The sequence below is a fragment of the Pocillopora damicornis genome, chromosome 2, assembly GCF_964200805.1.
Source record: "Pocillopora damicornis chromosome 2, jaPocDami1.2, whole genome shotgun sequence".
Lineage (NCBI taxonomy): Eukaryota > Metazoa > Cnidaria > Anthozoa > Scleractinia > Pocilloporidae > Pocillopora > Pocillopora damicornis.
Genome location: NC_142671.1, coordinates 15,916,635 through 15,928,405, shown reverse-complemented (window position 1 = coordinate 15,928,405; position 11,771 = coordinate 15,916,635). Strand labels below are relative to the sequence as shown.

At 36.8% G+C, this 11,771-nt stretch overlaps 1 protein-coding gene across 1 annotated transcript in view; it reads right to left on the bottom strand.

Annotated features, from left to right (window-relative positions):
- Positions 1–11,771, bottom strand: part of LOC113676383 (glutamate receptor ionotropic, NMDA 1) — a 13,231-nt gene extending 1,460 nt beyond the window's left edge. Inside the window, exons 1-14 of the mRNA XM_027193038.2 lie at positions 11,012–11,771; positions 8,740–8,916; positions 8,037–8,137; positions 7,016–7,137; positions 6,184–6,358; positions 5,131–5,365; positions 4,579–4,753; positions 3,955–4,052; positions 3,577–3,741; positions 2,642–2,873; positions 2,152–2,300; positions 1,547–1,704; positions 970–1,090; positions 287–437 (exon numbers count right to left, since the gene is read on the bottom strand). Coding sequence (XP_027048839.2) covers positions 287–437; positions 970–1,090; positions 1,547–1,704; positions 2,152–2,300; positions 2,642–2,873; positions 3,577–3,741; positions 3,955–4,052; positions 4,579–4,753; positions 5,131–5,365; positions 6,184–6,358; positions 7,016–7,137; positions 8,037–8,137; positions 8,740–8,916; positions 11,012–11,416 — 2,464 coding nt within the window. The 5' untranslated portion in view covers positions 11,417–11,771. The remainder of the gene's footprint in view (positions 1–286; positions 438–969; positions 1,091–1,546; positions 1,705–2,151; positions 2,301–2,641; positions 2,874–3,576; positions 3,742–3,954; positions 4,053–4,578; positions 4,754–5,130; positions 5,366–6,183; positions 6,359–7,015; positions 7,138–8,036; positions 8,138–8,739; positions 8,917–11,011) is intronic.

Below are 11,771 nucleotides of genomic sequence, written 5' to 3'. Positions count from 1 at the left end.
TACTTCACCTTCCAGGTGGCCGCTTTTTTTTTTGTTGTTGTTGTTGGACAAAACACGTCAATTGAACAAACTAAAACACGTAACACTACCACACGTATGATGACGGTAACGGTTGAAAATGTATGCTTATTGCGAGAATTAAAAGTTCGATTTGTTTACCACTTCATGTCACCAGCAACAGCTCGAACGTCAATACTTTAAATCAAAGAACAAAAACTTTGCAATCATAAATTCAACTAAAAGTACGATTTAATTCAAATGAGTTTCAGTTTGCAAGCACACTTACCAAGCATGTGATTTAGCCCTAACGTAGCAGGCGAATTATTCTGTTCATCGCATTGCTTGGTGTCGATCCACGTTGTTTCCAATTCCTCCATAACCCCGCTCTCGTGAAAGTTTAGAATAGCAAGTGAAATTGCGTTACTCCACGGAGAACCCTGTTGAAAGAAATAAGGGAAGGATTAACTAATCTCACAACACACTTTTGTAAAAGCTTCTTAGTTGAAATCTAATTCATGAAGACTGCACGTCTTTCTCATTAACAACCACTGGAGAATTGTTTCAGAGCCCCACTGACGGCTATGTTTCATAACTTGCTCTTACTTTAATCTACCCTGTAATTGATCTTGAAAACTCGCAACACTCTGATTTGATCAGATGCAAAAACTCAACGCTACTGCGACTTGGTTACCCCTTTTCTGATTTGAGTTCTCAAAGCGGCCTTCTGAGCTCGTATTGTTGATGATTTTTCGGACTGGTTGTGGTTCTGGCTTTTACAACACTCAATCGAAAAGCGCTCAACATTTCATGAACTGACTATCCCATACAGTATCATACTTCTTTCTGTTCTCGTTCCATTCAAACAGGAAACCAATACAGGCACCTCTTGGTGTGTTTAAATTTCGATAGAACAGTTTAAGGGTTCAATAATCAAGACTGAAAAAGAAACTCCAACACTCATAAACTCACTTTAGGCATGCCAACGCCATAACCGGACCGCCCGAACAGTTCACCAGCAGTAGTAAGGTCACAGTTTACAGAGGCTTCGTAATAAAGGACGGGTGAGTCCCAGATGAACGCCTTTAATTCCCTGCAACAAGGAAAATCGCATGACCATTCATACTTCATGAGAAACGGATTAAAAGTACACGATACAAAGTAAATAATTTCCACAATCTATCCACGTTTCTAGTTTCTTAAAGACGCTGATCATCAGCATCTGTCTACAAAGGTAAACTATAACTGTGACGATTTTCTAAAAATTGTCCTGCAATTATTACCGCTGAAAACAATAACCTAACACTCAAGTATTGCCTCGTGTAATAATGTTGCAAAAAAGAAAGACAATGTGGCCAGTTGACATACACACAAGAGCCTCTCGCTCAAATATCAATTGTATGCACTCTGAGACTAGTTGATTGTTGTAAGATCGACTTGAATCGACTTCTCGAAGCGGGTATCTGTAGTATTCACAAATAGGAATGCCGCGCAACAAATGTTGCACAATTTCTCATAACAATAAATAAATTTGACGGAGCACACTTACCCATCGTTCACTTTCTGTATGGCCTCCTTCGCTGTCTTTACATTGTATTTTTCCATAAAAGTATACATGGATGACAGCTCAACCTGCCGCCTGAAATACGCGTCAACACTGCTGTTTGCTACAGTAGCGTACTTGAAATTCACAGACGGGTTACGCAGCTGAGTTGGAAAAAATGAACATGAAACGCTGTAAGTCCTTTCGATTATCCCTTGTATTTCTTCTTACGGCTTCTTCAACTGCATATTTTAACACCTCTTATTGTTTGTTTTTTACTGGCTTTGACAAGCTGTAGAGTATGATAAGGGTTTCCTAGCCCACATATCTCGAGACACTCCTTGCGGGTCTTGCCAGTCTTACAATTCTAATACTTAAAATAATTCATCATCCCCTACACAACATATCATGTGGGTAAGTTGTTACGCTGCCTGATTACAACAGCGAAAGGTTAACATAAAAATGTACACACATGTTCTGCAAGAACAGGAAGGAAATTTTTTATGTTGCCCTCAGAGGTAAAAGGGATTTCGGGTATATATGCAGGTTCAATAACAATAACTTGTGACCTCGCCTCAAGCTACGATGTTAATGCAACTACTTTGACTCACGTTTGGATCTTCTATGCCGCTGACCACAGCCTTTGGCCGATCAAGAACAAGAAAGGCTGCCAGATTAGCAGTGTAGCTGGCGACAATGATCATTGCAAAGCCTGCCCATACCATGCCCAGCACCCGAGCACTGAAACTACGTGGAGTACCTGAAATACGGCACACAAAAAATTGATAAGTAAGATATAATCAGCCTGTTGAACAGAAGAATGTGTTAAAATCAACGCACTGATGATGAAACTGCCACATCCACATATATGATGTCTGTAAGCAAACGCGACAAAACTACCTTGAGCGCTTCTCAAGAAATTATCAAAATGTAAATGACTAACTCCCGATTTTTTTAGGAATAGTTTTAGGTTTGATTGATGGGCAACATGACCCAAGTATGAAGTTACTGCTCTATTCAATCACCGAGAGTGTACAACCAAGGTCAAATAGGAAATAAAAGACTATTTAACTCTGTACCACATGTGAATCTATAGCTAACCTTCTCCGATGCCACTGTTCAGTAACACTCCCCATGAAAACCACATAGCACTGGACAAATTAAGAGCTGTCTCCTCCTTTTCTTTCCGAGCTAGTTTGAACCGGCCAAACGGGCTAAACCGGTCAAGCAGGTAGAGTATAACTGCCACTATGTGCACTGAGAGTAGAACCAGCAGCCACAAGTTTATCTGGAAAGGCCGCAAAAATGAGTCCAGTCTGTTCCTACTTTGATCCTGGTAAGAATAAAATGTGACACTGGTTAGTTTCAAGGGACTGCAGTGCATTGGGACTTGAAAGTAATTCATTCAGTATATGACTAAAATGTAATACACACCTGCTGCACAAACTTCGCACTGGTAAATGATGACTGACTACCTCACTAAAGAACTCACAACTGGATCAATAACAGATCATATCACGTTCACATCAGCACGGAATGAATTGAAGGTGTCGCACACAAACTATCGATGGTTATAAGGGCAGACTCAACAAAATTCTGACAAATACAACGACGAACGTGCTGCCGAACATAATTAACCTTGTGGAAGATATGGACGACAGCTTGATAATATGGAGAGCGGAGATGACACGGGACGAGCGCTGTAAAGGCAGGATGTATAATTATGTACGCATGGACAAACGGAGTAACAAACGAACGTAACGAGCAAGGGGCAAACGTAGAAAGTGCGGGTGTGTGGACGTGCAGACGTACAAATGTGTAGACGTGCGGACTTGCAGAAGAGCGGACGGACAGACGGACGGACGAACTGAAAATCTGACAGATTGATGTGAACTGACGGACTGGACGCCAAGACGAGTGACTGGACAGGATGACACGTAAACCGAGAGACTCGCTGACCAACCAACTGACTGACTGTCTACCTTAGACGCTGCCGATTTTCCAAGACAGTCATAAACCATAAAATACGATCTTACCTTTCTGACAAGTATGGTAAGTCCTTGATACTTAAAAGGTTTGGAAAACTCGATCCACTCAGCTCTTTCATTATTAATTGTCAAGGCAGCCACAATAAGATCAGCTTTACCATCGATCACTTCGCCTACCATACCATTCCAGCGCTTCATGTCCGTGCCATTTACCTTTGGGATAAAAATATTTTATTCGTTCTAATTAATGATTGTTTAGAGCGCTTTTTAACTGGTATAAGTGTCACTCTTAGTATACCCGTATCTCTTCTTGATATTTTTTTTCATGCTTCCCATCGAATTGATCAACGTATGTACGCTATACCAGTAGGTTTGTTTGACGCCTTCCCCTTGATGAAATCACCCATAAGAGAGATACAAACTCACTCTTCGCAGAGAGCCATAGCTCCCGTCTTCAGACAAATGAATATCGAAGGTAAAGTTAACTTTCTCTCCCAGTCGATATAACAAATCCATACAAAAACCTACAAGAAAAAGTAAAATAATAGGTAATGTTAGGGGCACTGTAATTAAGAGCATTTCTAATGCCATCTTCTTTTTGAAATCACAAACCGTGACTAACTGATGTTCAATTGTATATGAAATAAAGAACTAGTAATGGTTGGACTGGGAACTAGTAAGAGTCTCTTGAATTTAACTTCCAGAGTTATTGCTGCCCTACCTCTGTACCAAGAAATTGAAAAAACATCTATGTCGGAAAGCAACGAGTAATATTACCATTTCTCTCAGAACAGAGAACGCTCACCCATTTGAAGCATTTCCCAGAAAGTCCTCGTCTACCCAGAAGGTAGAGCCCAGACCTCTCAATCTGGACCCAGTACCCTGTTGTGCTGTGTCCTGCAAGTTGAGTCTCCCATAACAAGTACAAAAATCAACCTTAATATCTGTGTACTGCTGAACTGTCACGGATAATAGTACATCATAGTACTGTTACACACAAGTTTATGCAGAAATATATTTTTTTTGCTTGAATCACTCATCCAGGCTTACCATAGCAGCAGTGGTCATCCTTATCAGTTGCCACCAGTTTGGTGTGTTCACCATATACTTTCCCACTACATTTAATATGCCTCTTTTTCTTTTGTGCATCATCAAGATCCTCACACCTGCCACTTTCTGGTAAAGCCTTGATAAATACAAATGGCTCCCCAACTAAAGTCACAACCTGCAACAAGTATGAAAAAAACTGTGCACCTCATACATGATGGACATGACCCATGAAAAAGTCATCATAGAGCTACATGCATGTCTTCTTAAGGTTCATGAAACTACTGTTTTTACACTTTTAGGGGGCAAAAATGACAGTCTGATAGTAAAAAAGGTGTATGCCTAATGTTAGAGTCATTCAGAGGACCCTGACTGCTTCACTTAAGGCTCCAAGCAAATGTTGCTGCTTAGTGCAGCAAGTTGAGGGTAAAATGACTAAGCCAGAAACAAACACTGGTCAATATATTTTTTTCATTGGATAGCTGTTGACGAACACTTAGAGAAAGAACCAGCAACTACTTCATTTCATTACTTGCACACATGCATGATCCCTACCCTTAAATGAGTGGAAACAAAGATTCCTTTTGGCTTTTCCTCTAAGCCTCCTGGCCAAAAGACTTTGTCAGAGATTGACACCTGCCCATCACGATACTCTCCAACAATTCTCAGCTTTTTATCTCCCTTTTTTCTGAGGTTAACAATCTGGTAAGCAGTGTTGATACGATCACCTTTCCTGTTCAGTACGATATCACCTGTCTTGCCATTGATGATGGTTGTGTTAACTAGCTCACTAGGAATCCAACCAAGCAAAAATACCACACAATTAACATCTTGTTTATGTTGAGTCAGTTTCTCTGTGCATGGCCTTTGCAGTTTTAATTTCCTAAAGCTGTCAAGTGTACAACTTACAGCACATAAATTACTGCCCTCCCCCATACCCATGCCCCCGCCCCTTGAACAAAATGCCCTTTTAGGATGATGTTCTTTTCTATTAGCCAATTATTTTATGACAAATTTCACACGAATTTAAAAAAGAGCACAGAATATGAAATCCACTGCACATAAATTTCAGCTTGCAAAAAGGGCTGCTTCAACCCTCAACATTATAAACAATAAAAAAATACCCCCAGTATAAAAAAATGCCCCCCAAATTCATTAATATCAATAATAATTGATACTAAATTGAGGATAAGTTTTAATACTAATACCATAATACTTAAATTTTTAATCTGTGAACAAATTTGATTCACTAAACTACCTTATAGTACCAAAAACCCTGCTACTTAAGGATCAGTGTTGATTTCCAAAATACATTTCAAGAAAATGTGACCCTCCATGGGAAAAGGACACTAACACTTTTCCGTTAAACAGTCTAGAAAAACAGAGGCAGATGTTGTTTTAACAGAAACAATCTTATCTGGCCATGATTTGGAAAAGATAAATAAATGAACATTTATAAATTGGTGCCTCAATTTTGTACCCTCTTAGCTTAGTATTTCTTGGGAAAACATTGAGTGCGCTGTGTGTTGATGACAGAACAATTACAACACAATATCATCAAATGTTATGATGTTCATAATGTTGCCCATGCTTTTGGAAAATACTCACTTGAATAAAGTTTGACCACTCTCCCATTGGGTAGTTTCTCGGCAGCTGGCAGGTGGAGAAGTCAAATTATTTCCAGAAGTCATCAGTCTGTCCAAGGCTGTGGCCACAAGGGTAACAGCATCTTGAATCTGAGCAGACTCATTATAACCATGAAGTAACTGCATTCCAATCACACCTGTACAACAAATTTGCATGAACATTTAAATTCTCAGTTCAAATAAAGATGTTACAGTTTACGATGTCACAGGTATGTAAACATGTAATATTCATGCAGACTGAGGAATGAACTTGGCAAAGAGAGAAAAAGTTAGTTACGATCAATAAACTTTTACTACTGGTAATAAGTAACATGTTGTACTGTACATTGATCATGTTTTTTCCCAACATATGAGAATTTAAACTGACGTTATGAGCATGTAATTGGCCACAATTTGAAATTTGATAAATAACAACAAGAAGGGTGGACAACAAATAATCAAAAATAATTAAACCTTCTTAAACAATTTCAGACCAGGTTAACCCAGCATTCAGTATAAAATTTCTGTGTTCTCAATGTCGTGTAAGGACTGCTGCATCTGATCTTTGCCAATGCCTCTTTATAAACCTTAAAGCTGGTAGTCTCTTTTAAATATGGAAAATATATTTGTCTCCTTTAATTAAATCTGAGTTGCAATAAATACCCAAGTTATAAAAATAACAGCTCCGAGAAATTTTAAATGATTTTGAGTTGCTGCTTGCCATAAGATTCTGATGAATTTTTAAGTATGTGTAGGCATTGGTGTCACTTTTTAATAAACTAAATAACTGATTTGAAGTTTTTTTGTTGTGTCACCTTGAGGCAAATAACTCTCAGCTCTCCCTGACAAGGTTTGTTGGGTCACCAGCCACACAAAGCCCTCCCCAGTCATCTTTAGATGTGTGGCATTTTGATAAACAATAGCTGCATCCTCCTCACTATCAGAATAAAGGAAAAATAATCTGTCTAACCCTTCTGCATCATGAAATTCAAGTAAAACTTCATTTTAATTCAAATACCATCCACTGTACACTGAGGCAAACTATATTTATTTAAAATCCAGTAATGATCAAGTGAATTAAGTTAAATGCATTTGTTCAGATATAGAAAAACTATTCTTTCATTGTGTAGACTATCCATTGTCTTGGCAGGTTTCTTTACCTTACATCTTAAAATTGTTAAGCAAAGGACCTGCTATCAATAAAACTAACTATTTGTAGAAATATATAACTATAAGCCACTTTGAAACATTACACCCCATTTAAACAGTTATGATAGCAAAATGATAATTTCAACTATCACGCACATTGGAACACGAACTCTCATGCACTATCATTGACTATCCTTGACTACCATGAACTCTGGACATGTTCAAATTTGCCATGATAGTTTACAATAGTTTTTACCATTTGAATTGAGCAGATGATGGTGAATGATAGTTTTTCAGTCAGCAGTTTTGCCAAAAATGGGCTCAAACCAAAATGTCAAATGGTAAAATGACTAAAGTAGATGCAAAAATTCTGCAGGATATTTTGCAGTTCATTCTCTTCATCTCCTGGTAGGCTTCATGAGTATCTTTAACTCGCAACTTTTTCGCTAAAATTTCAAATACCACCGAAATTGCTGACCTCAGCTAATGCCATATTTGTTTACAATTACACAATCTCATTGCATGATTTTGTCAATTATCACTATCCATCATGAACCATTTGAATTCAAACATGATAGCCAATGATAGTGAATGAAAGTTGAAACAATCATGGCCTATCATCAACTATCATGACCATTTGAATGGGACTCTAGTAAGCTTTAAAACAAGAGCAGTAAGGTAACAAACCTAGCACCGAAGAGAATGACTCTTGATTGCAATTTCTTTATCTTCATTAAATAAGATGTGACATTCACACATCCAGTAGGGAACATGATGGTTTTCTCAATCTAATAAATATAACCCATAACAAATTCCAATTACAAGAGCCTCAAAATACCATTTAAAATGAAGGATTCAGTTAACCTGAAAAATTAATACTTTGATAAAAGCATGAAAAACTACAACTACATGACTATCATGGAGGTTGAGAGGCAACAATCAGAACTGAATGCTGTTATAAAAAGCTAATGGTCATTTGACAATGTATATACCAAACAGCATTCAGTTATCTCTGCTCATCTTTGGGCAGTCAGCTTGCCAATTTGCAATATAGATGAGGTTACCAAGTGGTTAGGTGAATTTACATTGAACCTTGCACATCAATTGCAGGTTTCAAATTTCTTTTGGTGTATTTCTAACATAAAGTACTGAGCACTAGAGCTTGTTAGGGTATTATCTGACAAAAAAAAAATTGCAAGATGGACTTGCATCCTATACAGGGTAGGAGGTATAACATGTTCACAACATATACATGCTACACAAACCTGAACACTCTCAGAGGAGGCCTGACTCACAGTAAGACTAACAAACATATTTTGCCACATCATCAGTACATTTTTGTATTGGGGTTCTGAAGAACAAGAACAGGTTATATGTGTATGCACTATACCTTAATATTATATTCTGCAGCTAGGCCTGTGAACCTGGTTGCAATCATACGGCTGTCCTGGTCATTGCTTGTTAGTAGAACAACACTCTTCCATTCATAGTGCTTCAGCAGTCCCATCCAAACATTAGCCTGATCTGAATATGATGGTACAGTGCGCAAGAAAGACTCATGGATTGACTGCAGAAAAAAAATTGAATTATATTGTGGGTAAATAATTAAAATAAAATCCTCCTTGAAGTCTGAATCATATTCCAAAGTTAGAGTGGTTGTTTCTTGATAACATATTTCAAGCACAAACACATCCTAGTGGCCCAAAACACTTAATTCAACATAAACTTCTACTAGTAAATAGAAAAGCTTTTATTCCATCTCTGCTTAAGTCCATGCATAAATTAGAATAGTATTATTGTAGCTTGTAACCAAATACTGCTATTGTAGGCCAGTAAGATGTCTAATTACCCATAATAAGGTCAGATCATGAGGTAGTTGGTTTTTAAGCAAGGTTTAAAACAATTCAACAATTGACATTCTTTTCTTTTTTTTTTACATTTCAATGCTAAAAATAAGTACTTGTTTAAATGAAAAGGTAACTTACAAGGTTTGGTTTGGCTGCAAATATTACTTTTGCATAATATAGTCTATACATTGGTTTGCACTTAATCATATATATATATATATATATATATATATATATATATATATATATATATATATCACTAGTTTTTCTAGTTTGAGCACTCTGGCATGGCTTAGATGATCCCACATATGTGAGATCACTTGAGGTGGCTATATAGTCTTTCCTCCATCCTAGCATCAGCACTGCACTGATGAGGCCCAGAAGGCCGAAACAGTACTGTCTGCAGTTAGTTATATATATATATATATATATATATATATATATATATATATATATACATATATATATATATATATATATATACATATATATATATATATATATATACATATATATATATATATATATACATATATATATACATATATATATATATATATATATATGTGCCAGTTTGTGATTAATTCTGGTTGGCAAAAATTAAAAAATCAAATGTGTTACAAGATACAATCTTCAAAAGGCAGACACTTATACACATTTGCATATAATTTGAAAAGGAAAAGATTCTTTAATAATTAACGAATTTTTACAGATTTTGAAGATTATGTCACAAAAAAATTACTGGTTGCCCCTAGCCTCTGAGTACAACAAAAATATCACAAAGAAAAATTAGTGTATAGTTAAGTTCTTTTAAGTTTTAATAAGAAAGTTACAAGGCAAAAAAAAAAAGGTAATATAAGTACATGCACAGCTTGAGGTGTTGATGTTTGTACCACAGCGTTCTCATTTGGATTTTATGCAAAACCGAAGATATTTTTGTCAAATCAACTCAGCATTAAACCCTTGTTCAACTTCATCCTCATAAAAATCTTGATGATGTGAATAAAAAGTACCATTTCTACTTTTTCATCAAATATTGCCTTCAGCTTCGCATGCTCACAATAAAATTATTTTGCATTAAAATGCAATAAATTAAGTTTATCTTCTTCCACATCTCATTTGACCTACGGTAACTTAAGGCACTTAACGAATTTCTATGAGCAATATCTAGTTCAGATAGCTTTTAAAACTTCCACAAGTGTTCCCATGTTTTGCCTTAGATGCAGCATGTTAAAAAACAAAACAATATCTTTCCTGTTACCAATTCTCGTTCAAAATTTCCTCTTTTTCTGTGAGTGTTAAGCAAATTATATTAGGTACAAACTTTTCCTTGGTTTTAAGTGTTCACACCGGCAAAAAATTTGCCGGTCTCGTGGCTCTTTTACTGTAGAACGAGACAGTGGGATTCAGGTAAATTACCCTGATTCAAGAATTATAAACCAGGAGAAATTTTAACCACATAATATTTACGTACATTTATATTGCCAAATAAAATTAAAGTTTTTCAAGCACGTCTTCGACATCGCTAAATACTTCACCGAGTCATCTTCACAGAAATTGGTCAACCTCACTTGTTGAGTTTTACGAGTATCAAAAATGGTCGCGTCGACTGCAAAATGTCATTTTGCAAATTGATAATACAGATTGTGTGGCAATTCAAAGTAATTCCTTTGAAAAAACGAGACCAGTAAAACACAATATATTTGTTCATTTGAGTCCAAAAAATATAACTGGTAACTTTCAATTAGAGCAAAATACTTACGCTAGAACATAAACTTCAGAATGTATTTTATCTAATTCAAATTCCCGTCTTACCTTGTCCGAGAAGATAGTTTGTCGCGCTGAAATTCCAATGACAGGAATTTGGTAGAAACCGCAGGCATACGAGATTGAAATTGGCGGCGAAAAGTCGTCTTTTGGGTGGCTGACTATAACAGTAACGACTCCATTGGCGACCAAATTCTCGCAAACATCAAGAGCCGAGCGAATAGGGTTTGAACTCAAAACATAAGAGCTTCCATTCAATTTTACTGTCCTTAGTAAACCACTTGAATTGTCGTTTATTTTTCCAACGGCTTCCTCGAAGATTTTCTCATGGCCTGGAGAGGATAACATTGCTCCTATGCCGAAGAATTTTGCAGTGTTTCCTTCGATCAAAGGAAGGAAAGCGGCATACAAAAACAAAAATTTCCAAAAATTAAAGCGAGGTCTGTCATCCATTGTTGCCAATTTTACATGGAGAAGACTTTCCTTTCCCTAAGATGACTGTCAAAGCTAACAGTTCAGCTTCATGCGAAACCCTAACATAGCAAATATCTATTACAAATTCTTGTCAAAATTGTCAGGTATGTGAATGTTCCGAAATTCAGCGCATTCAGAATTTGTTTTTTCGCAGAGTTCTTTGTGATGAAATAGATTGGTGAAGCACTTGTTCCATAGCAATTCTTTCCCACTGTGTAAACGTTACAGGTAATTGATTGTGGAAGGTTGTCTTGGCTTTTCTGAATGATTTTACATCTCATTTCCTCCCGCCATTTTGACCGTGTGTTTACCGAAGGACAAGGAGCATGAACCT